Here is a 26575-nt window from a genome sequence, read left to right as displayed (position 1 = left end):
GGGTTTCCTGGGATTCCCTGGTCTCCTCATCCCATCTTGTCATAAGAGCACTGGGATTACAGACATACACTACTGCATCTGGCTTTACATGGGTTCTGGAAATCCAAACACAGGTCCTCACATACAAACTCTTTACCCCAGAGCCATCTCTCTGGCCCCAGAAAAGAGAACTCTTAACACAGTGTTGGAAATGTAGTCCACTATAGAAAAACCATCATAGTGGGATACCTTCCAGTGAGTTGTTGGCCAGGAAGGTCCCTGATGCCCCCAAAACATTATAGGCTATTGCCGAGGCCCTTGGTTTCCCACCAGGAATAGATGGTAAGACCCTATTGCTGAAGACTCCACATACTTGGGCTGCAAGGCCATTGAGAAATCCTGCTAGAGCTAAGCTGATAACCTCCTCCATGTAGACCAGCTGACAGAAAGCTGGAAGAAGCCATTCTGCATGCAGTTCAGTGGGAGAGAGAGAAATCACCAGTGAAGATACTCAACAGTGGACACTACAAGCCTTATATTTGGCCAGCCAGGCCAAATGACCCAATGGGTACAACAGTGACATGTCTGTTATGGTGGAAACCAACTGCCCTCTAATTGGACTGGATGTCCACTCCATGTGAGGGAATAAATCCCTGATACTGAAAACTTAAAACAGGGGTAGTCATGAGCCCTAGGAGTTTAACGTCTGCTGCTGTCTGGCTAAATGTATACTATGCTTATCAAACTGCCCAGTAAGTACTTCTCTTAATGTTCATAGCCTTGTATTAATGATACTCTCACTTTTGGTAGAGAATCTTCTCTTTTCAGATGGCAGTGACCTTGGAATGACTCAGAAGTCATCATGATGCAGGAAAGTGACTGGAGTGCTCAGCACTGCACTATCTCTTATCACACCTTCCAAAGCTCAGGGTCTATTGTGGAAGAGGTGGCGGAAAGAATGTAAGAGCCAAAGGAAGGGTAGGACTCCTTTCAATGTACTCCCCCCAGACACAAAAGGGCCTGGATATCCGTGACCTCACAGTACCTGACACTGCATACACAAGACCATCATAATAGGAGGAAAAGATCATGACATCAAAATAAAAAGAGACTGATTGAGATGGGGAGGGGATATGATGGAGTTTCAAAGGGGAAAGTGGGGGGAAGGAGGGCATTACTATGGGGTATTTTTTATAATCATGGAAGTTGTTAATAAGAAAAATTGAGAAAAGAAAAAAAATCATAGGCCCAGCATGGTGGTGCACGCCTTTAATCCTAACACTCGGGAGGCAAAGGTAGGAGGACTGCCATGAGTTCGAGGCCACCCTGAGACTACATAGTGAATTCCAGATCAGCCTGGGCTAGAGTGAGACCCTACCACAAAAAAAAAAAAAAAAAAGGAAAGAAAGAAAGAAAAACCATCATAGAAAACATTATGGAGTGTTTAAAGAAATTAAAAACAGAACCATCCTATAATTCAGCACTCCCTCTTCTGTTCATATACTGTACCCAAAGCAAATGAAATCACACCCTGGTAAAGATCCTTACACTCCCATGCTTATTACATTATTTACTATTATAGCCAAGATACTGGAACAATCTAAGTGGCCATCTGCAAAATAGATTAAAAAAAAAAACTGACCAGGCGTGGTGGTGCACGCCTTTAATCCCAGCACTTGTGAGGCAGAGGTAGGAGGATCGCCGTGAGCTCGAGGCCACCCTGAGACTAGAAAGTGAATTCCCGGTCAGCCTGGGCTAGAGTGAGACCCTACCTCAAAAAACCAAAAAAAAAAAAAAAAACTGTACACATGGACCACAGAGATGGTTTAGCTGCTAGGGCACTTGTTGGGGAAGCCTAAGGACACAGGTTCGATTCTCCAGGTCCCACATAAGCCAACATGCATAAGGTGAAACATGCACCTGGAGTTCATTGGCACTGGCTAGAGGCCCTGGCGTGCCCATTTATATTCTCTTTCTGTCTAATAAATAAATAAATCAGAAAAAATTTTAAACCTGTACACATACATAGTGGAAGATTTCTCAACCACAAATGGACATGGTATTACTTGACCACAACATGGACAGATCTGGGAGGAACTATATTAAGTAACGTAATTCAGAGAAAGACATAATATATGATCTCATGTGTGAAATCGAAGAAACAAAATCCAAAATAAAAAGGGAAAAGACAAAACAGTTGTTACCAAGGGCAGGGAGAAAATAAGGGAGATAAGGGTCAGAGGACACAAAGTAGCAGATAAGTCGAATGAACACATCTAGAGATCAGGAAATATACTAAATGGAAGATTATGCTGCTCTTAATCTGCGAGGTCTATGAGGTGAAAGATATACTAGTTTGTATCACTATGGCAGTTTCTATGTGTTTACATTTCACAACACCATGTTCTTGACCAAAAATGTACACAATTTTGAAAAAGTTTAAGAATTTAGCTGGACGTGATGGCATATGCCTTTAATCCCAGCACTATTAAAAAGGCAGAGATAGGAGGATTACTGTGAGTTCAAGGCCAGCTTGAGACTACATAGTGAATTTCAGGTCAGCCTGGGCTAGAGCGAGACCCTACCTCAGATGGAAGGAGGGAGAGAGGGAGGGAGGGAAGGAGGGAGGGAAGAAAGGAGGAAAGGAGGAAGGAAGGAAGGAAGGAAGGAAGGAAGGAAGGAAGGAAGGAAGGAAGGAAGGAAGGAAGGAAGGAAGGGGAAAAAAGAAAGAACTCTACCAACCATTATTTCACAGATGGAGTAGTTCTGAGTACTATAATGCAATGGGTAACCAGAGAAAGTACAGATGAATTGTTAAAAAATAAAAATAAGCTGGGCGTGGAGGCACACACCTTTAATTCCAGCACTCGGGAGGCAGAGGTAGGAGGACCGCCATGAGTTTGAGGCCACCCTGAGACTCCATACTGAATTTCAGGTCAGCCTGTGCTAGAGTGAGACCCTACCTCAAAAAATAAAAAATACATAAATAAATAAAAATAAGGGATTGGAGAGATGGCTTAGCAGTTAAGGTGTTTGCCTGCAAAGCCAAAGGACCCAGGTTCAATTCCCCAGGACCCATGTTAGCCAGATGCACAAAGGGGCACACGTTTCTGGAGTTCATTTGCGGTGGCTGGAGGCCCTGGTGCACCCATTCATATTCTCTCTCTCTCTCTCTCTGTCTCTCTCTCTCCCTTTCTCAGTCAAATAAATAAATAAATATAAAATATTTTTAAATAAATAAATAATAAAAATTTTAAAAGTGTGGGGCATGGTGGCACATGCCTTCAATCCCAGCACTCGGGAGGCAGAGGTAGGAAGAGTGCCATGAGTTCAAGGCCACCCTGAGACTACATAGTGAATTCCAGGTCAGCCTGGGCTAGGGCAAAACCCTACCTAGGAAAAACAAAATAAATAAAGGTGATTAGAAACTTTACAGAAGAAAAGGGGATAGGGAAATGGCTCAGTGGTTAAAGTGCTTGCTTGCAAAACCTGACAACTTAGTTTCAATTCCCAAGTACCCACATACATAAAGCCAGATGCACAAAGTGGCGCATGCATCTGAAGTTTGTTTGCAGTGGCTGGAGGCCCTGGGGTGCCCATACTTTCTCTCTCAATCAATTTCTCTCTCTCTCTCCTCACAAATAAATAAACAAAGGCCAGGCATGGTGTTGCACACATTTAATCTCAGCACTTCTGGGAGGCAGAGGTAGGAGGATCACCTTGAATGAGAGGCCACCCTGAGACTACATAGTTAATTCCAGGTCACCCTGGACCAGAGTGAGACCCTGCCAAAAAAAAAGAAAGTAAGTAAGTCAAGGAACTGATGACAGTTTTGGAGTCAGGCAGGTCAGCCATGTGCATGGCTGGGTTTCTCATAATGAGAACATGATTTCAAAAGACAGTAAATTGGGATCTAAAGACTTTAAGGAGAGACACTGAAAATCAGTGAAGTTAGAAACTGACAGGAAATAGTCTAGGGATGTAGTTCAGTAATACAGTGCTTGACTAGCATGTGCAAAGCCCAAAATTCTGTTCCTAGCATCACAAAATAATAACAATAGGGCTGGAGAAATGGCCTAGCAGTTAAGGAACTTGCCTGCAAAGCCAAATGACCCAGGTTCAAGTCCTGAGGACCCACATAAGCCAGATACACAAGGTAGTGCGTGGATCTGGAGTTTGTTTTCAGTGGCTGGAGGCCCTGGCATGCCCATTCTTTCTCTATTTGCCCCCTCCTCATTCTCTCTCAAATATAAATAAATAAAAACAATAACAACAATATTTTAAGAAGAAAAAAAGTAGTGGAAGGTCTGTGGTGAACATCTGTTGCTTTCTGCTTGTCCAGCATATAACTACTCCTTCTTATAACGAACTCTCTGCTTTCTCTCCCTCTCTTCCTGTGTGTGTGTGTGTGTGTGTGTGTGTGTGTGTGTGTGTGTGTGTCTGAGGTTTCAAACCCAAGGTATCATACACAGTAGGTAAGTGATCTATGTCTATGCTACTCCCCCAACCTGATTTATTCTGGAAATCATCTCCTTCCTTCCCAAACATAGAGGAGCTTTCAGAATTTTAGTCATATTCTGTCTTTACGCAGGGGAGGAAACATAATGCTAATCTTATTATTCTTTTATTTTTGTTTGTGTGTGCATGTAAGTGCCTTTGCAGCACTCCATATGCTTGCATGTGGTATGTGGGGGTGCGTTCACCTACAGGGCTGGAGTAGAAAGGAATGTTGGTTATTCCATGCTCCATCGCTCTTCTGCATGGTCTTGCTTTGAGCCCGGTCTCTTTCTGACTCTGTAGGTTGCTGTTTTTTTCAAGAGCTCAGATGATTCTCAGGTCCCTGCAGGACTGGGTTTACAGGGACATATGGCCATGCCCAGCTGTTTATATGGGTCCTGGAGATTCGCTCCTTGGCTGTCTCAGGCCCTCATGCTGGTACAAGAAGTGCACTGAACTGCTGAGCCATTTCTCTAGCCCTCATTTTATTATTCTTTAAACTGTATGGATGTTTTGCTCTTGAAACTCTACAGGACATTTTTATATACTTAATCCCTGTTCTCATTCCAAAGTTAAAGCACCTGATCCAGGTCTATGCAACCAGAGCCACAAAGACAGGATTGGGTGCCTGACCCAATTTATGCCAACAAGACAGGAGGCTGACGCTTTCCCCGGAACTATGAGCTAAGAGGTGCTTTTTCTTCTGGAGCCATGAAGCTTGAGGATAAAGAGGACACAGGCAAGTGGAAGATTACCTGTTCCAGCCATGCCTGAGGTCAAAATACCTGGGTCTTTTCAACAAGCAACTAGCAGACTTTCCTCTGGCCAACATGCTTTCAGTTTATATCCTTTTATTTATTTGGGGTTTTTTTTTTTTTTTTTTTTTGGTTAGTTTATATTCTTTTAAAAGAATCCTAACTAAGGCAGGTATGGTGGTGCACATCTTTAATGCCAGCCCTTGGAAGGCAGAGGTAGAGAGATCGCTGTAAATTTGAGGCCAGCCTGGAACTACAAAATGAGTGCCAGTTCAGCCTGGGCTACACAGCAAGACCCTACTTTGGGGGCCGGGTGGGGGGGAAGGGGCAACAGTCCTAACTAATGCAGCAGTCAAATAAGGGATTCTCAACTCAACAACCTGAATATCTCCTTTCCAGCCTGTGAATCAAATCTGACCCTCTTCCTGCTCACGATCCTATAAAGTCTTCACGGCCCTCAAAGTAAAGACCAAAGTCCTGGGGTGGGGGAAGACACAATCTGACCCCTCCTTTCCCTCAGCTCATGATTTTCAGTTGTTCGGTTTGCCCCTGCCATACCCTGCCAGCACCTTCAAGACTCTGCTGTGCTGTGCCCACCACCTGACACTTTCCTACATTCACCTGCTTTCTTCCTCAGGAAGCCTTACTTGAATTCTGCTCCCCCCAGCCAGTGGTCCTGAAGCCCCATTCCTGCTCTATTTCATATACTCATGAAGGCATGGGCCTTTGGCTGGTTTATCCAATATCCTTGGGCTCCTAGAACAGTGCATGGCTCACTAAAATATTTGCTGAATAAACAAAAAGAATGGCTTGAGTCAGCTGAATATGGTGGCACACACCTTTAATCCCAGCACTCGGGAGGCAGAGGCAGGAGGATCACTGTGAGTTCGAGGCCAACCTGAGACTACACAGTGGATTCCAAGTCAGCCTGCACTAGAGTGAGACCCCACCTCGGGAAAAAAAAAAAAAAAGAATGGCTTGAGTCTCCAAAGAGCAGAGTGAAGATGTAGCTCAGGTGGTATAGAGTGCCTGCCTAGTACACACTTACCCTCCGTTCCCATCCCCAGAACCAGGGATAGTGGCGCACTGGTGCATGTCTCTAGTAATCTCAGCATTTGGGAGGTAGAGGAAGGAAGACTGGGCGTTTGAAGTCATTCTCTGCCACAGAGACAGAGAGTTTAAGGCCAGCCTGGGCTACATGAGATCCTGTCACCAAACAATATAAAAGGGCTGGGGAGACAGCTCAACAGGAAGAACACTTGCTACAAGCACGACGGCCCAAGTTTGATTCCCCAGGACCCACACAAATAGCTGAGTGTGACCACCCACATCCATACTCCCAGTCCAATGGAGAGCAGAGACCAGAGAATCACTGAGGCTTGGAATCACCACAGCCCCACAGTCAGAGAGCGGCTCTAACTCAAGGAAATACATGATAATGAAAGACACCAAAGTTCTTTTCTAGCCTCGCATGCACACATGCACGTGCATCTGCACATACACGGGCATACATACACCATACTCACTCACACACACACACACACACACACACACACCACACCACACATACTACACAAAGGAAGATGAAGAGGGAACCCCAATTCCTACTCCCAACAAATGGAGTATAGAAGGAAAGACACCTCTCTTCCAAATTTGGGAGATGCCTTAGGTGACCTGAGGGGAGCAGGAAGATGGTAGAAGAGTTTAGTGAAGAGGCTGGGGTGTACAGAGAGGTGTTCAGCACATACTTGAAAGAGGTCAAGTATTCCATTTCAGAAGGCACACACTTAAGTAGGAGTCTTGAGTCAGAGGAGAAATTGCTTAGTGGTTAAGGCACTTGCCTGTGAAGCCTAAGGACCCAGGTTCTACTCCCCAGAACCCACATAAGCCAGACACACAAGGTGGTGCATGTGCACAAGATGGCACTTGTGCATCTGGAGCTTGAATGCAGCAAGAGGCCCTGGCATGCCAATTCTCTCTCTCATTAAAAAAAAAAATATTTTCTTGCCACTACACCCAGCAAAGATAATTTTTTAAATTTTTTTTAAAAAAGAGACCATGACACATGCCTTTAATCCTAGCACTCAAGAGGCAGAGGTAGGAAGATGGCTGTGAGTTCAAGGCCAGCCAGAACCTACATAGTGAATTCCAGGTCAGCCTGGGTTAGAGGGAGATCCTACCTCAAAAAAGAAAAAAAAAAATCAGGGCTGGGGAAATGTCTTAGTGTTTAAGGTGTTTGTCTGCAAAGCCTAAGGACCCCAGTTCAATTTTCCAGGACCAATGTAAGCCAGATGCACAAAGGGGAGCATGCTTCTGGAGTTTGTTTGCAGTAGCTGGAAGCCCTGGCACATCCATTCTCTCTCTCTCTTTCTCTGCCTCGTCTCCCCACCCTCTCTCTCTAATAATAATTTTTTAATTAAATAAAAGTGAAAAGGAGGAGTAACAGGACAAGTAGCTTATGTACATTTTAGGTGGGGAGGAAAGGCAGGCTGATACAAGCCTTGGAGAGGTTAGCTGATACCAAAAGAAACCATGCTGGGCCAGAGAGATGGCTTGATGGTTAAGCACTTGCCTGTGAAACTTAAGAACCCTGGCTCAAGGCCCGATTCCCCAGGACCCATGTAAACCAAGGTACTGCATTCATCTGGAGTTTGTTTGCAGTGGCTGGAGGACCTGGTGCTCCCATTCTCTCTCTCTTTCTCTCTCTCTCCCTCTGCATCTTTCTCTCTATATCTGTCGCTCTCAAATAAGTAAATAAAAAGAAACAACAACAACAAAAAGAATCCATGCTTATTACCCTTGGTAGACAGGAAGGATTCTTGCCATTGCCCTACAATTTGAATGGTTTAAGAAGCAGATAAATGGGGCATCCACCACATTCAGTCTTTCCTACCTGGCACTACAAAGGCCACTCAGAAGTGTCATGACAACCAAAATGCAAAGCTACCCTGTTGAAGACACCATCAAGGGCCATAGGTAACAACTGCCATCTACACAACAACCCTGCACTATGAACAGCCTGTCAGCCCTTCATTCCCTTTACACAGAACCAACACTGAATCCTTGTCACCCAGCATCACAAACCCAATGTCCAAAATGGCAAGAAAACAGGCCTTTTTTTAAAAGATAGATCACAACACCCAACTTTCCCTCCTGCCCTCAACAAACCCCCATTGCTGTGCAAGAGAAAGCTGGACAAGGGTACAAGAGGAAGGTTTCCTTCCACTGTTCTCACTCTCTTCTCTTTACAGAAATGCATAGCCTCAAGCTAGAGAGATGGCTCAGAGGTTAAGGTGCTTGCCTGTGAAGCCTAAGGACCCAGGTTCGATTCCCTAGTACCCATGTAAGCCAGATGCACAAGGTGACACATGCATCTGGAGTTCATTTGCAGTGGCGAGAGACCTTGGCATGTCCATATTCTCATTTTCCTTCTCTCTCTCAAATAAATAATAAAATAAAAAATGCATAGCCTTGCTAGACATGGTGGCACACACCTTTAATACCAACACTCGGGAGGCAGAGGTAGAAGGGCCACTGAGAGTTCAAGGCCACCCTGAGAGTACATAGTGAATTCCAGGTCAACCTGAGCTAGAATAAGACCCTACCTCGAAAAACAAATGTAAATAAATAAAAATACATAGCCTTCAAAAATAAGTACATATGTATATACACACATATATATATTGATAGATTGATGAGAACATATGTTTGCCAAGACTCAAGAAAATATTATTGCCAGTCAGAGAAAGAAGCTATAATGCTTAGCCTCTAAGGAAAAGTGGCTTACTATAAATCAGGCCCTTGAGATGCTCCCCACAGCTGTTAGGAGACTTATTAAATGTTGAATAATTAATAACAATGTCTTCAAGATTGTCTCCCTCAAAGAATCAATCCTATGGAAGAAGCCATCAGTAATTAGACATGAGCCCCACTCCCTGCCAACCCACCAATCTTAGTAGCACCAGCTCCAAGCATTTCCTCCAAGTACTTATCAGTAAATCAAGAATCATCCAAGAGGGCTGGAGAGATGGCTTAGCGGTTAAGCGCTTGCCTGTGAAGCCTAAGAACCCCGGTTTGAGGCTCAGTTCCCCAGGTCCCACGTTAGCCAGATGCACAAGGGGGCACACGCGTCTGGAGTTCGTTTGCAGTGGCTGGAGGCCCTGGCACGGCCATTCTCCCTATTCTCTCCCTATCTGCCTCTTTCTCTCTCTGTCACTATCAAATAAGTAAATAAAAATTAAAAAAAAAAAAAAAAGAATCATCCAAGAGGGGCTGAAGAGATGACTTAACAGTTAAGGTGTTTGCCTACAAAGCCAAAAGACTTTGATTTGATTCCCCAGGACCCACATAAGCCAGATGCACAAGGTGGCATGCGCCTAAAGTTTGTTTGCAGTGGCTAAAGGCCCTGACACACCTATTCTCTCTTTCTCTCTCTGCTTCTTTCTGTCTCCCTCTCTCTCTCAAATAAATAAAATAAAATTTAAAAATATTTTTAAAAAAGAATCATCCAAGAGCATATCACTAAGGAAATACCTAAAATAACCATGTGTAGGACAAAGACTATAGAGCTCAGTGTAGAGTACTTGCTCTGGGTTTGATTCCCAGTATTCCACCCCATCCCCACAAAGGCCTTTTGTTAGCAAGTATCCAAGATGGCCCCAATGGTCTCCACTTCCTGGTGTTCACTCCCTAGTAGTCACACTCTTCCCACAATGTACCAGAGCAGTGGTATGTCATTTGTTTTTGAAGTAGAGTCTCACTCTAGCCAAGGTTGACCTGGACCCACTCTGTAGTCCAGGCCTTGGTGAGACCATCCTCTGTCTCTCACAAATAAACAGTATTTAAAAATAAATAAAATAAAATAAACTGGGCATGGTGGCACATGCCTTTAATCTCATCACTCAGGAAGCAGGGGTAGGATTGCTGTGAGTTCGAGGGGCCAGCCTGAGACTACATAGTGAATTCCAGATCACCCTGAGGTAGAACAAGATCCTATCTCAAAAAAACAAAGTAATAATTATAAAAGGCAATAACCACAAAGAGATACAGACATGCACAAATACACACATCTTGAGCTGCACAAGCCACTGGTTTCATTAGCTCAAGTCTTCTTTTTCTTAATGGTTTACAAATCCCCAGGGGAAGGTCTCTGAAGCCACAGTCCCTAGCCATGGTGAGTGCGCAGGACCAGGCTGACTTGGCCAGCAAGTTACCTACCACCCTTTCGTCTATGGGGAGAAGAAAGTTAGGTCTCCTGGTTCCATCAATACTGGGAAGGGGTAATTCATTTAGTATTTTACTAGGAGGAAGACATCCAGATCACAAGCGCTAAGAACAATTGGAATGTCTACAACTAATGACTAAATGGCAACAGGAACACTGATACAATCACGCTCAAGTCCTGGTCACAGCTGAAATGGCGGTGGGGGAGGGGAGATACAGCCTCTTCCCCCTCTCTGGACTCTGCTGTCTCTCAAAAAGCAGCAGGAGGGTGGTGTGGCTGTAACAGCAGGGGCCTTCCCCCTGCACAAAGAGGGTCAAAGGGCGGGCTTCTTTCCATCGACCACAAAACTCGCCCGTGCCAAACCTAACCCTTGCGGTCGGCTGTCGGAGGTGAATGAAGCCCCAGACAGACAAACCACAAGGAGACTCTCCTCCCGCCGCCCGCAGCTGGGGTCTGAGTCAGGTGACTCCTGGGGCAAGCAAACCTAAACAAAGATCACAACCCACATGACTGACTGAGGGAGAAGACGACCAAGGCTGCTCAGTTCCACCTCGGAAAGCCATTTAACTCTTGCTACTTTGCAGTCCTGTGGAACGGGAGGCGCTACAAGTTACTGGGCAGCTCGGCCACCGGGGATGCACCTGGAACGTGCGCCACCTCCCCCTTCCTAGGACACAGGCGCCAAGCAATGCATGAATGCATGCATGCACACGCGCACACACACAACACACGCACACACCTGCGGCCTCCACACGCAGGCAAGACCCCTCCCCACCAGCTGTCACCTCGGGCCGCTCCCCCTGCGGATGTCACCCCTCGGGGGCAGCAGTGAGATGCTTCCCGCCCCCCCAACCCCCAGCCCAGGGCTCTAGGGGCAAGAGCACTACTGGTGCCGCGGGGAAAGATCGCCAGGGTGGGCGCGGCCTGGCGCCCGGGGTGGCACGAGAGCTATAAACCACCCCTACCCCGGAGGAGAACTGAGCCTGCCAGTCCCCTAGCAGCGTGCGCCCCTACCTTGTCACCAAAGCTGCGGGCCATCAGCAGGTCCGGACTGGGCGTGCTGTCGCCGCCCATGGCCTCCTCGCTGCTGGAGCCGGCCAGCGGGTGCGGCATGTCGCGCAGGGAGTGGGGCCCGGTGGACGGCAGGGCCTTAGGGGGCCCGCCCGCCATGGCGAGCGCTGCTTCGGGACGCGCGGCCGCGGCTTCCTCCCGGGGAGGGACCCTGAAGCGCCAGGAGCCGAGGCCCCTCTCGGCCGCCGCTCAGTCCGAGGCTGGTGAGAGCCTCCGCCGCCGCCTCGTCCCCCTGCCCGCAAGGCTGGGCTTCTCCAAGACGCGCGCCTCAGCCGCGCGCGCGAACCCGCAGCCGTCCGCCGGCACCTCGATACCCCGGGTGCTGCCCGCACCGCCACGCCGCCCACCGCTCGCGGCCCCGCCCCCGCGGCGCCTGGGCCGCCAGGGAGGGGCGGACAGAGCGAGCGAGGGGCGGGGCCTGCGGGGAGGGCGGGGCCTGCGGGGAGGGCGGGGCGGCCGCAGAGGAGGAGGTCGCCCCGCCCCCGCCCGCCGGCAGCAGGAAGTGCGCCCTGGGCGCGAGCTCGCCTCTGTCAGGCCAGAGGTCCGACTGCGGTGGGAGAGGCGGGCCCAGACGGGGCTTCGCGCCGCGGGCGCTGCCGTGCTTAACGGAAATTAGAGATGCCTGCAGACGTCGGAGCATCATCGCGATTCGGTTCTGCTCGCATTTACTGATTGCGTCCACCAGGACCTGGAACCTTCGCCCGGGGCTGAGGGTGTTGGGGGGCACACTCGGGAGTCAGGGTCTTCTGGCCCGAAGGCAGGCGCAGGAGGAACGCGAGATAGAATTATGTCGCTTATCGTGGTAGCATAAAAGCGCTGTGTGGCTCGGAGGACTCACGGAACTTCAGGTGGGGAGCCCGGAAGGGAATTCGAGAAGGCAGTGTGCGATTTCAAATCCACCCTGAGGTCACCATGTCTTGGTTGGTGAAAATAGAATTAAGAGGGCACTGGCCGCCGGGGGTTGTGGCTGAAGCCTAAGATCCTAGCACTCAGGTGGCCGAGGTAGGAGGATCATTGTGAGTTCGAAAGAGGTGCTGGCGACAATTTTGAATGTTGCATCGGCCTCAGAGAAATGCTAAGGTCTTTGAGTTGGGTAAAATTGTTACTCCTTTTATATTCAAGAGCTACTTGCAACTACTACAGACTATTCTGTTCTTAAGAATTAACATTAAGCACATTCTCTCCCTCTTTCTCTGTCAAATTAATAATAATAAAATTAAAAAATAAAAAAAGTTAGCTGGGTGTGGTGGCGCACGCCTTTAATCCCAGCACTCGGGAGGGAGAAGTAGGAGGATCGCCATGAGTTCAAGGCCACCCTGAGATGACAGTTAATTCCAGGTCAGCCTGGACCAGAATGAGACCCTACCTCCAAAAACCAAAAAATTAAATAAATAAAAATAAAAAAGTATTAACATTAAAGTAGGTAATACAAATATTACTAGAAAATGAGTGTTTTATAGATGTATAGCAGATTTTATCATTGAATAGTGTGACTTATTTGAACAGACTTTTATATCATAACCTTAACATAATAGAGATCTTACTAAGGCACAGAGCTTTCCCCTCAGGACGCCAGGGACACATGAAAAGATCCACAAACTGGGCATGGTGGCTCACACCTTTAATCCCAGCACTGAGGTGAAAGGATTGCCAGGAATTTGAAGCCTGCCTGGGGTACAGAGTGAGTCCTAGGTCAGCCCGGGCTAGAGTAAGACCCTGCCTCAAAAAAAAAAAAGAGAGAGAGATTGACACTTGTATTCCTGTTTTAATTTAGGTGGCCATGAGCAAGTTAACCTCAACAAAACTGTTTCCCAGCCTAACAAGTAGGGATGCAGAGAGCAAGTACTAATACCATGCATTACATAGTCACCGAAGTTGAGTTGCATTCCTAGCATCACTGTCCTAGCAGAATGTTGGCCTGGAATAGGAGTGCTTCTCATGTTAATGGCTCTCTTTCCCCTCAAGTTTTTGTTTGTTTGTTTGTTTTTTCAAGGTAGGATCTGACTCTAGCTCTGGCTGACCTGGAATTCACTATGTAATCTCAGGGTGCCTAGCCCTCAGGTTTTTCTCTATGATTGTTAGGAAGTAACAATCATAGAGTGATCATAAATACACTGCACCCCAAACTCCCATTTTCTCAGCCTAGGTCAGAATGTCTATGTTCTCACGCAACAACAATAAAGCTAGAGGGGCTGGAGAGATGGCTCAGCAGTTAAGGCACTTGCCTGCAAAGCCTAAGAACCAGAGTTCAATTCCCCAGTAACCTTGTAAAGCCAGATGCACTAAGTGGTACATGCATCTGGAGTTTGTTTGCAGTGGCAAGAAGTCCTGGTGTGCCCATATTTCTCTCTGTTTCTGCCTCTGTCTCTGTCTTTGTCTATCTGTCTCTGTCTCTCTCTGTAATAAATAATTAAATTTAAAAAACTAGAGTTCCTATAAGGCCATATGTAATGATTTCTTTGTTTCTTTTCCAATTTCCTGTATGGTCAGAAGCATCTGGCTACAGTGATCACTGCAGTAGGTAGTCCTCAAAACTGAAGAAAGAGATCTGGAGGGATGGCTTAAGGATTAAGGCACTAGCCTACAAAGCTAAAGGACCCATGTTCAATTCCCCAGGACCCACATAAGCCAGATGCACAAATGGCACATGCTTCTGGAGTTCGTTTGCAGCACTTGAAGGTCCTGGTACACCCATTCTCTCAGTCTATATCTGCCTCTTTCTCTCCCTCCCTCCCTCCCTCCCTCCCTCCCTCCCTCCCTCCCTCCCTCCCTCCCTCCCTCTCTCTCTGTCTCTCTCTCTCCCTCTCTCTCCCTTTCTCTGCCACTTTCTCAAATAAAAATAAAAAAAAGAAAATGCTTTAAAAAAAAATTTTTTTTTTAAACTGAAGAAGCTGGGCATGGTGGCACATGTCTTTAGTCCCAGCACTCAGGAGGCAGAGGTAGAAGGATCACTGTGAGTTTGAGGCCACCCTGAGACTACATAGTTAATTCCAGGTCAACCTGGACCAGAGTGAGACCCTACCTCAAAAAACCGAAACAAAACAAACAAACAAACAAAAAAAGCCCACAACTGAAGAAAGGGAACTATGGAAAATATTTTGGTAGGACATTTCCATATTCAAATTTAGTCCGAACCAGCCTGTTTCTATTCACCATTTTCTGTTGCATTTCAGTGTTCCTTGTGGTCACTGAAGTAACATCAGTATCCAGAGCATGTGGCTGTGCCTCTACTAAAAGCAGTATGGTAAAGAGGAAACATGGGAGGTTATCAGAACAAAAGGCTGTGGTTGGAATTGATGAAAGAAAATTTGGATTTTTAGGACTGAGTTCTGAGGAACAAACAGGTTTAGGAGAGTTCTACAATGTCACCACAACCCAAGAACAACATTGTGTGAACTGAAATTCCCTGAAAAAAGCATGTTTGTGATGAAAATTCTGGAGGCAAATTGATAATTAGAAGTTTGTGATTGTGGAGAATTGGAATGTTATGGATCAAGAGTTGAAATTATCTTGGGCTCTCATTAGTCCCCTTGATAGCCATATATTACCAACCTCTGTATTTAACCTAATATCTTTTGACAATCAAGTGATGTAATTAGGATGGAAGCTAAAAATGTCATCTAATAGCATCTAAAACCTATAGCAGAGATAGCTGTAACTTATCTGTTAGACTGAAGTCCCCATCAAGGTAGTTGATAAACACATTGATTAATCCCTTCTTTTGTTCCATGGTAGAACATGTCATTGTGAACACTCTGAACCTCTGTTCTTGGGCCATACTGCTCATTTTGGCTCAAAATAAACTTATTACTTCCTTCGGAATTAGCAAGAATTGTTTTGTGTTAACTATTGCATGGAGCCTTATCCATAAGGAATGATAGGCACTTAGCCTGGTACTGGTCAGAATACAGGGCCTCGGGCCCCACAACTCAGTACGATTGCCAAATAGGAACCCTATCAACTTCACCAGAAAGCCTGTTGGGACTTCACAGGAGTACCCCAACCTCAAACAAAGAAGTCCCAATAAGGCATTGTCTCATTCTCTCCCCTGGTACGGCATGTGCTTAGGCCTTCCTCATGTTTGTATTGGCTGCTTCTCCTCCTCTGGTTTTTACTACAATCATAGCTTTATTCTATAGGGTGTCCCAAACCCAGCCTCAGAATAACACCACCACTTCTGAAGTGGACGGCTGGTGAGGACAAAGGAAGTTTTCAGTGTGCATTCAGAGTGACAAGTAACAAGCCACAGAGAGCTATCTCAACTGGTTGGGGGTGGAGGGTAACTGAGAAGGCACAATTCCCAACAGAAAGATTGTGTGAAGGACTTGCTTCAGCTAATGCTGCCCTAGGGAAGAAGCAAGATTAACCTGAAGCCAGGATCTGAAGAGTTTTGCAAACAAGAACCCAGAACATGCTTTGGAAACAGTGGAAGAGACTTTGGGTAACTGACAGGATCATGTCATCTTTTTATATCAGAAAGCTCCTGATCCCCCAAATCATGGAAACCTTGTGCAGTGAGGTTGAATGTAGTCTTGAATGTCAAATTTTTCAGTGCCAAAGAACCACCTGAGCCTGGTGTGGTGTGGTGCACACCTTTAATCCCAACACTTGGGAGGCAGAGGTAGGAGGATTGCTGTGAGTTTAAGTCCAGCCTAGGATTACAGAGTGAGTTCTAAATCAGCTTGGGTTACAGTGAGACCCTGTTTGACACGAGAAAAAAAACCAAAAAACAAAAAAACACTTCTCAAAAACTGAGAGATTCTGCTTTCTGGAGTGTAACCTGAAATATTTTTAATTTTGTGTGTGTATGCACATGAGTGTGTGTATGTGTGTGTGTGACTGTGGGAACACATGTGCCACAGCATGTTTGTGGAGATCAGAGATCATCTCTTGGATGTCAGTCCGCACCTTGCTTCCACCACATTTGAGTTGGTCTCTGCTTGTTCAATGCTGTGTTGGCCAGACTAACTGGATGGTGAACTTCTGGCACATTCTCCTGCCTCCTCTTTCCTTTCTCGCCGTAAATGTACTGGTATTGCAGTTACCTGATACAGCACTTGGCTCTTTAGGTGGGCTCTAGGGATCCAAACTCGGGTACTCCCAGTCCTAATTTATTGTTTTTTTTATTATTATTGGTGTGTATGTGTGCATGTGCACATATGTATCATGGCATACCTGTGGAGGTTGAGTGATGGAAGATTTTGTGGTTAACGAAGGGTTCCCCAAATTTATGAACCCCAAGTTTGGGCTCTGTCCTACCATTAACAAAGAATTGATAAAGACAGGCTCAAGAAGGATAAATTATGAATTATTAAGTTTATTGAGGGAGAAATCACAAATTGTGGGGTTTATTTTAAGGGAGAGTGGGATCTAGGAAGGACTGCTAAGCAGTCATAAACACATGGGAAGTAGAAAACACCATTTTAGTGGAAAAACATTGTATAATTCATAATGTTCATTTAAGAAAATTGAGGCTTTCAAAAAAAGACTGGAGTAGAGCAACAAGCATGCGGAGGACAGAATTTAGGAGCTTGTGTAAATTTAAGAGGAACACCTAGCATCTGCCATGTGTTTTTCCCAGAGAAGAAAGGTAAACGAGCAAATAATGGTGACTTAAGGAAGAATAGCAGAGAGAAAATATCAAACCAGAGACCAACAAATTCAGAACAGAAATGAGTAATGAAAAGAGTGACATTTTTGGTTACTCCAAGTTTAAAGAAATTATACTAAGTCTCCCTAGTGCATTAGGATTACAGATGCCTGTACTACTACATATCTGGCATCTGGCTTTTTTTTTTTTTTAATCGTTTTTCAAAGTAGGGTCTCACTTCTTAGCCCAGGCTGACCTGGAATTCAATGCAGCTTCAGTCCGTCCTTGAACTCACAGCTACCTCCACCTCCCGAGTACTGTCATGTCTGGCTTTTTATTTTATTTTTTTAATTTGAGAGAGAGAGAAAATGGGCAAATGAACTTCAGATGCATGTGCCACCTTGTGCATCTGGCTTACATGGGTTCTGAGGCTTTGCAAGAACTGCTAACCAGCCCATATCTGGCTTTTTATATGTTGGGTACTGGAGCGCCAAAATCCAGTTGGCAGTCATGTGAATCAAGCTCCTTTAACCACTGAGAAATCTCCTTAGCCCCCCCCCCATTTTTTAAATTATTTATTATTTATTTATTTATTTGTATACAGAGAGAGAAAGATAGTCACTACAAACTCCAGATGCTTGCGTTGCTTTGTCCATCTGGCTTTATACCTGGGGTACTGGGGAATCAAACCCAGGTCCTCAGGCTTTGTAGACAAGCACCTTAACTGCCAACCCATCTCTCCAGCCCACCCTTTTTAAAAAAGATTTTATTTATTCATTTGAGAGAGAGAGAATGGGTATGCCAGCCCCTGCAAAGGAACTCCAGATTCATATGCCCCCTTGTGCATCTGGCTTATGTGGGTCCTGGAGAATTGAACCGGGATCCTTTGACTTTGCAGGCAGATGCCTTAACTGCTAAGCCACTTCTCCAAGCCTATTGTTTTGTAGGGAGAGTGGGATCTAGGAAGGACTGCTAAGCAGTCATAAACACATGGGAAGTAGAAAACACCATTTAAGTGGAAAAACATTGTATAATTCATAATTATGTAGGGTCTCATTCTAGCCCAGTCTGACCTGGAACTTAGTCTGTACCTGCAGGCTGGCCTCAGACTCAAAGCAATCCTCCTACCTCTGCCTCCTGAGTGCTGGGATTAAATTTTTAACAACTTCCTATATGATGCCTATATTGAGTCCAGTTTATAGACTATCCTTCAAAAAGCTCTGTTCTCAGGCTGGAGAGACTGGTCAGCAGTTGAGGCACTTGCCTGCAAAGCCTAATGACCAGATTCTGTTCCTCAGTTTCCATGTAAAACCAGATGCACAAAGTAGTGCATGCATCTCTCCTTCATTTGCAATGGCTGGAGGCCTTGTGCACATTCTCTCTGTCTCACTCCTCTCTATCTCTGTTTGCAAATAAATATAAAAATGTTGAAAAAAAAAAAAAACCACTGTTCCTAAACCTTAAATTGACCCTCCAAACTTCCCTTTGTAAATAACAATTGCAGAATGCTTACCTTGAAGAAACTGATAATGTTTTCTGAAAACTTGCTGAAAAACCAAATGTCTACTTCAAAATTTTGTAGCAAGATTTTTCTTCTAAATTTGTAGAATTTATACCTTTAAAAAAAAATCAGGTGCCAGGTGTGGTGGCACATGCCTTTAATCCCAGCACTCAGTAGGAGAATTGCTATGAGTTTGAAGCCCCCCTGAGACTAATTCCAGGTCAACCTGGACCTGAGTGAAACTCTACCTCAAGAAAACAAAAAACAGCAACAAAAACAGCCAGGCATGGTGGCACACGCCTTTAATCCCAGCACTCAGGAGGCAGAGGTAGGAGGATCCCCATGAGTTCAAGGCCACCTTGCGACTACATGGTGAATTCCAGATCAGCCTGAGCTAGTGAAACCTTGCCTCGAAAAAAGAAAAAGCAAACAGAACAAAAAGCACTTTCTCCACATGCCTCACTTTCTAGGTGAGAAGCTGAGGCCCAGAGATGAGTGAATTGCTTGACACCAACAAGCCAGCACTCTGTGCCACTTGATGCCTGTTGATGAATGCCTGAGTTTGGAGAGTGCCACTCTACATAAAACCAGGAAACTGAGGGTGTAGCTCAGTGGCAGATGTGTGCTTAGCATATGTGAGGCCCTGGATTCTATTCTCAGCAGTAAAAAAGAGAGGTCTAATCTGGGCATGGTGGCACACTCGGGAGGCAGAGGTAGGAGGATCACTGAGTTTGAGGCCACCCTGAGACTACAGAGTGAATTCCAGGTCAGCCTGAGCTACAGCAAGACTCTACCTCAAAAAATAAAATTAAGTAAATAAATAAATAAAAGATAGGTCTAAAAGGGAAGGAAGGGCTTAGCGGTCAAGGTGCCTGCCTGCAAAGCCAAAGGACTCAGCTTTAGTTCCACAGGACCCACGGAAGGCAGATGCACAGTGGCACATGCATCTGGAGTTTCTTTGCAGTGGTGAGGCCACTGTACTTGACTGCATTTGAAAGGACAGGACAGAGGCAGGGCACAAGCAGGGAAGCAAAGACAAAGGGACAAATGACTGCTCAACAGGCAGCCATGGATGACACATTTTTCTCTGTTATTACTTATGTCCTTGTTCCCTCTATTTATTTTATTTGCTTTTAAACATTTTATTATTTATTTGAGAACAAGAGAAAGAGGCAGAGAGAGAGAATTGGCATGCCAGGGCCTCCAGCTATTGCACCTAACTCCAGACTTCTTAAATAAATAAATAAATAAATAAACATCCCAACTTACTTTTTTGGCTAATGGCAAACCCAGAAGCCATAGATTGTTACTAGAAAATTTTCAATGCCAGGGATAAGATACCTCCCAATGAGCTCTGGGCTAGGAAGACCCCTGATGCACCAAAAACATTACAGGCCATTACCAAGGCTCTTGGTTTCCCACCAGGAATAGCTGATAAGACCCTACTGATGAAGACTCCACATGCTTGGGCTGCAAGGTCACTGAGAAATCAAACTGGAGTAGAGCTGAAAATCCTTCCCTGTAGACTAGCTGACAGCTGGAAAAAGTTATGCTGCATGCAGCCCTATAGAGAGAGAAGTCATCAATAGTGGTAAACAGCAGTGTACACTGCCAGCCTTAAGTTTGGCTACCCAGGCTAAGCTGGAACTTACTCTGTTATCTCAGGGTGGCCTCAAACTCATGCTTCTACCTTTTCCTTCAGAGTGCCTGGATTAAAGGTGTATGCCATCATGCCCAGTTTGGCTTCTTAATGAAGAGCGTCTGTTACTTCCCAAAGTTTCTGAATTCCCCTCACTTTCCAAACGCCATGCCTCAGGTTCTACCACTGTGGTTGCTCCAGTCAGGCCTGCTCTTATCACCCAGGTGATAAGAGACTGTGCAGAACCACAAATGGTCCTGACTATGCAGACTGGGTGGTGCATGAGGCCTTGTTGTGCGTAACCTTTGGACAGTGGAGCAACAGGGTTCAAGCCCCTAGCAAGACAATTATAGTCACTTCTCAGATTATACATGAAGGTAGGTGTCCAGGACTTATGTTCCATAGCAATTTCTTCAAAATTGAAACATTTATCCGGAAGGGAGTCTCCTAAGGAAGTTCCAAACTTGCACACAGGTTTCTTCCTTTTCTTTTTTTCAGACCAGTGACATTTTTCTTTTTTTTTTTTCCTGAGGTAGGGCCTCGCTTTAGCTCAGGCTGACCTGGAATTCTCTATGTAGTCTCAGGGTGGCCTTGAACTGTTGGTGATCCTCCTACCTCTGCCTCCTGAGTGCTGGGATTAAAGGTGTGCGCCACCACACCCGGCTCAGTGACAGACTTTTTATTGAGTGTGTTACATGATGTTTAGTCAAAAAAGACCTCAAGGGACTGAAGAGATGGCTTAGCGGTTAAGGCGCATGACTGCGAAGGCTGAGGACTCTGGTTCGATTCTCCAGGTCCCACATAAGACAGATGCACATGGTGGCAACGTGTCTGGAGTTTGTTTGCAATGGCTGGAGGCCATGGAGTGCCCATTCCCACTCTCTCTCTCTCTGACTCTAATAAATAAATAAATAAATATAAAATCTTAAAAAAAAAAATAAAAAACCAAAGCTGATCCAGGCATAGTAGCACATGCCTTTAATCCCAGCACTCAGGAGGCAGAGGCAGGAGGATCACCAAGAGTTTGAGGCCACCCTGAGACTGAGAGTACATAGTGGATTCCAGGTCAGCCTGAGCTGGAGCGAGACCCTGCCTCAGAAAAAAAAAAATCCAAAGCCCATGTCATCATCATCAGACTTCTTAAAAGAAAAAAAAAATTTTTTTTTAATTGGGGCTTGTGAGATGGCTTAGTGATTAAGGCATTTGCCCCATGTAAACCAGATACACAAAGTGGTGTATGTGTCCAGACTTCATTTGCAGCAGCTGGAGGCTGTGGTGCACCCATTCTCATCCTCAGTCTCTCTGTCTTCCCCCTTTCTCAAATAAACAAATAAAAGCAAAATTTTTTAAAAAAACTTTTTTTCTTTAATTTTTTTTTATTTTTTATTAGTTTTGTATTAGCAAATACAGTCAGTTTGGTACCATTATTAGGCTCATCCGTGACCTACCCCCTCCCTTTGGCCCCTCCTTGTTGAGGTATGTGGGTCATGCATTGTGGAGTTAGCCCACAGTTATGGGTAGGGTAAATGTCTCTGTAAAACATTTAAATGTTTAAAACGTTTTTATTGAGCCAGGCGTGGTGGCGCTCACCTTTAATCCCAGCACTCGGGAGTCAGAGGTAGGAGGATCACCGTGAGTTCGAGGCCACCCTGAGACTCCATAATGAATTCCAGGTCAGCCTGGGTTAGAGTGAGACCCTACCTCGAAAAACCAAAAGAAAAAAAAAGTTTTTATTGACAGCTTCCATAATTATAGACAATAAACCATGATAATCTCCTTCCCTCCTCCCCTTCTCCCTCACAAATCCATTCTCCATAATATCCCCGCCCCCTCTCAATTACTCTTATTTATTTATTTCTGATTTTTCAAGGTAGGGTCTCACTCTAGCCCAGGTTGACCTGGAATTCACTGTGTAGTCTCAGGGTGGCCTTGAACTCAATGCTATCCTCCTACTTCTGCCTCCCGAATGCTGGGATTAAAGGCATGTGCCACCACACCCAGCTCTCTTTTTATTGTTTAATATTTTTTTGTTTATTTTTATTTATTTATTTGAGAGCAACAGACAGAGAGAGAAAGAGGCAGAGAGAGAATGGGCGTGTCAGGACCTCCAGCCACTGCAAATGAACTCCAGACACATGCACCCCCTTGTGCATCTGGCTAATGTGGGTCCTGGGGAATCGAGCCTCAAACTGGGATCCTTAGGCTTCACAGGCAAGCGCTTAACCACTAAGCCATCTCTCCATCCCTCAGCTTTATTTCTTATTTTGATGTCATCATCTTTTAATCCTGTTCTGAAGGTAGTACCGGGCACTGTGAGGTCATGGATATCCAAGTTATTTTGTGTCTGGAAGACTGCATTGTAAGGATTCCTACCCTTCCTTTGACTCTAACGTTCTTTCCACTACCTCTTTTACAAGGGACCCTGTGCCTTGGAAGGTGTGATAGAGATGTCTGAATGCTGGACACTCCTCTTTCACTTCTTCTCAGCACTAGGATGCCATTTGAATCATCCCAGTGGTCACCACCATCTGAAAAGAGAAACTTCTCTTGCCAAAAGTGAGAATAGCGTTAATATGTGGGTATAAACATTAGAAGAGTGCTTACAGGGCAATTTGATGAGCATAATATATGCATTTAGCCAGACACCAGCAGGTGTTGAGAGGGAATCAGGCAGTTAGGGCGACCCCTGAAAGTAAAACTGCAGGAAGGTCTGTCTGCACTTGATAGAGATCAAAGGATGATCCGACTAATCAATGGCCTGGTTCCCTAGACCCATTTTTCCATACCTAAGGCCCCCTAAGAGGGAGGTCTTTTACTAGAATCCTGACATTGTGGTTGGTCAAGCCTAGACTCAGAATTTGGCAGCATGGCTAGCCACTTCCTGAAACAGCCCCTAGCCCAGACCAATCACTGTCCCTCTGGCTCACTTGAGCTGGAAGATAGGACCTACCTCCATAAAGTTTTAAGTACATTTGGGAGGGGAGAACAAGATCTCTGGGCTGCCTGATGACCACTCATGAACCCCATCTTCTGGTGAGCTGCTCCTTGGCTCAGTCCAGTCCAGCCTTACTTTCCACACGGGCTCTTTACCTGCTCCTGCTCTCCACACAGCAGCAGCTCTTTTCTGTCCTCTCCGTGGTTTTTCCAGGCCCTCAATGTGGGCTCTCAAGCCACATGTGTATCTTTCCTTGGTTCGGTACTTCTCTATATAAATACAATAATTTAATGATTATTCTCAGTCTTATTTTATTCAATTCTTTGATTAAAATTAGACACAAGAGCTAGAGAAATGGCTTAGTGGTTAAAAGCACTTGCCTGTGTAGACTAAGGATCCCGGTTCAAGGCTCGGTTCCCCAGGACCCACGTTAGCCAGATGCACAAGGGGGCGCACGTGTCTGGAGTTCGTTTGCAGTGGCTGGAAGCCCTGGCGCACCCATTCTCTCTCTTTCTCTTATGTGCCTCTTTCTCTCTCTCTCTGTTACTCTCAAATAAATAAAAATAAACAAAAAAAATTAGACACAAACCTAGAATTTGGGGTCCAAGGACTTTCCTGAGCCCCTAGCATCCTGTTTCAATGTTATTCCCCTATGGCTCATGACCACCTCTGCCATAGGCTTTGGACTAGGTTTTCAACACCAAGCAGGTCAGATTCTTTTTTTTAATTTTTTAAATTTTATGTTATTTATTTACTTATTTATTTTATTAGTAGTATCTTATTTATTTATGGCTTTTCGAGGTAGGGTCTCAATCTAGCTCAGGCTGACTGGGAATTCACTATGTCGTCCTTAGGGTGGCCTTGAACTCACAGCCATCCTCTTACCTCTGCCTCCTGAGTGCTGAGATTAAAGGCATGTGCCACCGTGCCTGGGTAAGATAGGTTTCTTAAGGCTCAGGAAGTAAATGACATAAACACCTCAGAAGTCTCGGAAAGCTCCTGAAGCTTACAAGATGCACAGACCCGTCCCAAGGTTATGTAGGAGCAAGAACTGCTTGGGAGAGGAGGCTGATGGACTTTATTTATTTGACAGAGAAAGAGGGGGAGCGAGAGAATGAGTGCACCAGGACCTGCAGCTACTGCTAATGAACTCCAGACGCGGGCACCCCCTTATGCATCTGGCTAATGTGGATCCTGAGGAATCTAACCTAGGTCCTTTGGCTTTACAGGCCCTTAATCACTAAGCCATCCCTCCAGCACCCAATGGACTTTTACATGGGCCCTTAGACCATGAAGATGAACCCTTTGGTTCCTGAACTTTATGGTATGGGATAAAATATAATAATCCACTAAAATAATCCTTCTCAGTCTTGTTTATTTCAATTCTTTGGTAAATAGATACAAGCTTGGGTTTGGGGTTTGTGTTTGAACCTCCAAAACGAAGTCCCATCTCCCCAGCCTGGGTGGAATTGTTTCTTTGGTCTGTTGTTGGAGCCCTATCTGGGGTGAATAGATGTTTATTCACATCTCCCCATAAAAAGTTAACATAGCTAGAAAGGAGATATAAAGGGACTAGAAAGGGAGGGAGGGGGAATTAATAGGATGGTATTGTATATATGTAAGTAGAAGACAGATTAATGGGGCTGAAAAGGCCTAAGTGAGGTCAGGGGAAGAGATTGAGTAAAGAAAGGGTGGAGGGAGGGCTAATAAAAATCTAAGAGGATATAAATAAGTCATGGGACACTTAGAAGCCATAGATTGTTAAAGAAAATTTTCAGTGCCAGGGATGGGATACACTCCAGTGAGTTGTTGGCCAGGGAGGTCCCTGATGCCCCCAAAACATTACAGGCTATTACCGAGGCCCTTGGTTTCCCACCAGGAATAGACAACGTGCTCCCCCCAGACACAAAATGGCCTGGATATCCATGGCCTCACAGTGCCTGACACTACCTACACAAGACCATCATAAGAGGAGGAAAAGATGATGACATCAAAATAAAAGAGAGACTGATTGAGAAGGTGGGGGGGATATGGTAGAGAGTGGAGTTTCAAAGGGGAAAGTAGGAGGAGGGAGGGAATTACCATGGGGTATTGCTTACAGTCATGGAAAGTTAACACAATTTCCTACAGAAACATAGGTAATTAAGTATACAGGAGCTTCAGGATTCCAGTAGGAGGCCTGGTTCGCCCTGTGACCCTTACTAGTGGCTTCCTGTGATGTGGCTAGCAGAATACTATCGCTGCCATTCACGCAGAAAATGGGAGGTTGAGGAAGCTGCCCTGACCACATGTTCATCTGATTTCCTGGCTTGCTGAAATAGCAGCATTGAACTTAAGCTCTGCTTCTAGAAGTTTTAATCTGATGGAATGCTTATTCAGCAAGATCAAACTTAGTCCTCTCCAAGACTTCCAAAACCATCCTGTCGTGTGCTACTGTGGAAGTTTGCTCAGTCTCCCGTTTCTAGGGCACATGGTATTTCTTGGCTTCTCCAGGGCAACATCTTTATCAGGTTCTCCTTTCCCAAATGTACTCGTTCAGTGATCCTTTCTCAGCACCCAGTCAAGGCAGGCGTGAGTTCTTAAGAAAAGCCACACATCCAGCTTCATAAGGTGTGAAATCAAGAGGCTTTGATGATGCTAGCAACTAACTAACATTGAAATAAAAGCAAAGGGCAGGGCGTGGTGGTGCACACCTTTAATCCCAGTATTCTGGAGGCCTAGGTAGGAGGATGTTGTGAGTTCAAAGCCAGCCTGAGACTACCCAGTAAATTCCAGGTCAGCCTGAGCTAGTATGAGACCCTACCTCAAAAAAAGAAAAAGAGGGCTGGAGACATGGCTTAGCGGTTAAGCGCTTGCCTATGAAGCCTAAGGACCCCGGTTCAAGGCTTGGTTCCCAGGTCCCATGTTAGCCAGATGCACAAGGGGGCGCACGCATCTGGAGTTCGTTTGCAGAGGCTGGAAGCCCTGGCACGCCCATTCTCTCTCTCTCCCTCTATCTGTCTTTCTCTCTCTGTCTGTCACTCTCAAATAAATAAATAAATAATTAAAAAAAAAAAGAAAAAGAAAAGAGCAAAATTCAATCTTCATCTTGGCCAGTGGATTTCCGGAGAGCTTCAGAATTAAGGTATACACTGCTACTCAGAATTTCCTGTGCCATTGCTAGTGGGTACCTGGGGGTCAGAGAACTTAGAACATCAGAAACTAAACACGTCTCTGCTCTTCACTTGAGAATATAGGCTACAAAATTTTTAAATGCTTTCTTTTCTTTTGGCTTTTTAAAACTTTTATTTATTTTATTGCAAGAAGAGAGAGAAAATGGGCATGCCAGGGCCTCTAGCCACTGCAAATGAACTCTAGATGCATGTGCTCCTTTGCATCTGGTTT

The 26575-nt window shown here is 45.3% G+C and overlaps 1 protein-coding gene across 1 annotated transcript in view; it reads right to left on the bottom strand.

Moving 5' to 3' along the window:
* Snx30 (sorting nexin family member 30) overlaps positions 1–11785 on the bottom strand; it is a 167601-nt gene extending 155816 nt beyond the window's left edge. The window contains exon 1 of the mRNA XM_004657014.3: positions 11470–11785. Coding sequence (XP_004657071.1) covers positions 11470–11625 — 156 coding nt within the window. The 5' untranslated portion in view covers positions 11626–11785. The remainder of the gene's footprint in view (positions 1–11469) is intronic.
* Between the last annotated feature and the right edge of the window lie 14790 nt (positions 11786–26575).

Source organism: Jaculus jaculus, chromosome 1 (assembly GCF_020740685.1).
Source record: "Jaculus jaculus isolate mJacJac1 chromosome 1, mJacJac1.mat.Y.cur, whole genome shotgun sequence".
In the NCBI taxonomy this organism is placed as follows: domain Eukaryota; kingdom Metazoa; phylum Chordata; class Mammalia; order Rodentia; family Dipodidae; genus Jaculus; species Jaculus jaculus.
Note: the sequence above shows the minus strand (reverse complement) of the source record. Positions and strands in the feature narration are given on the sequence as shown.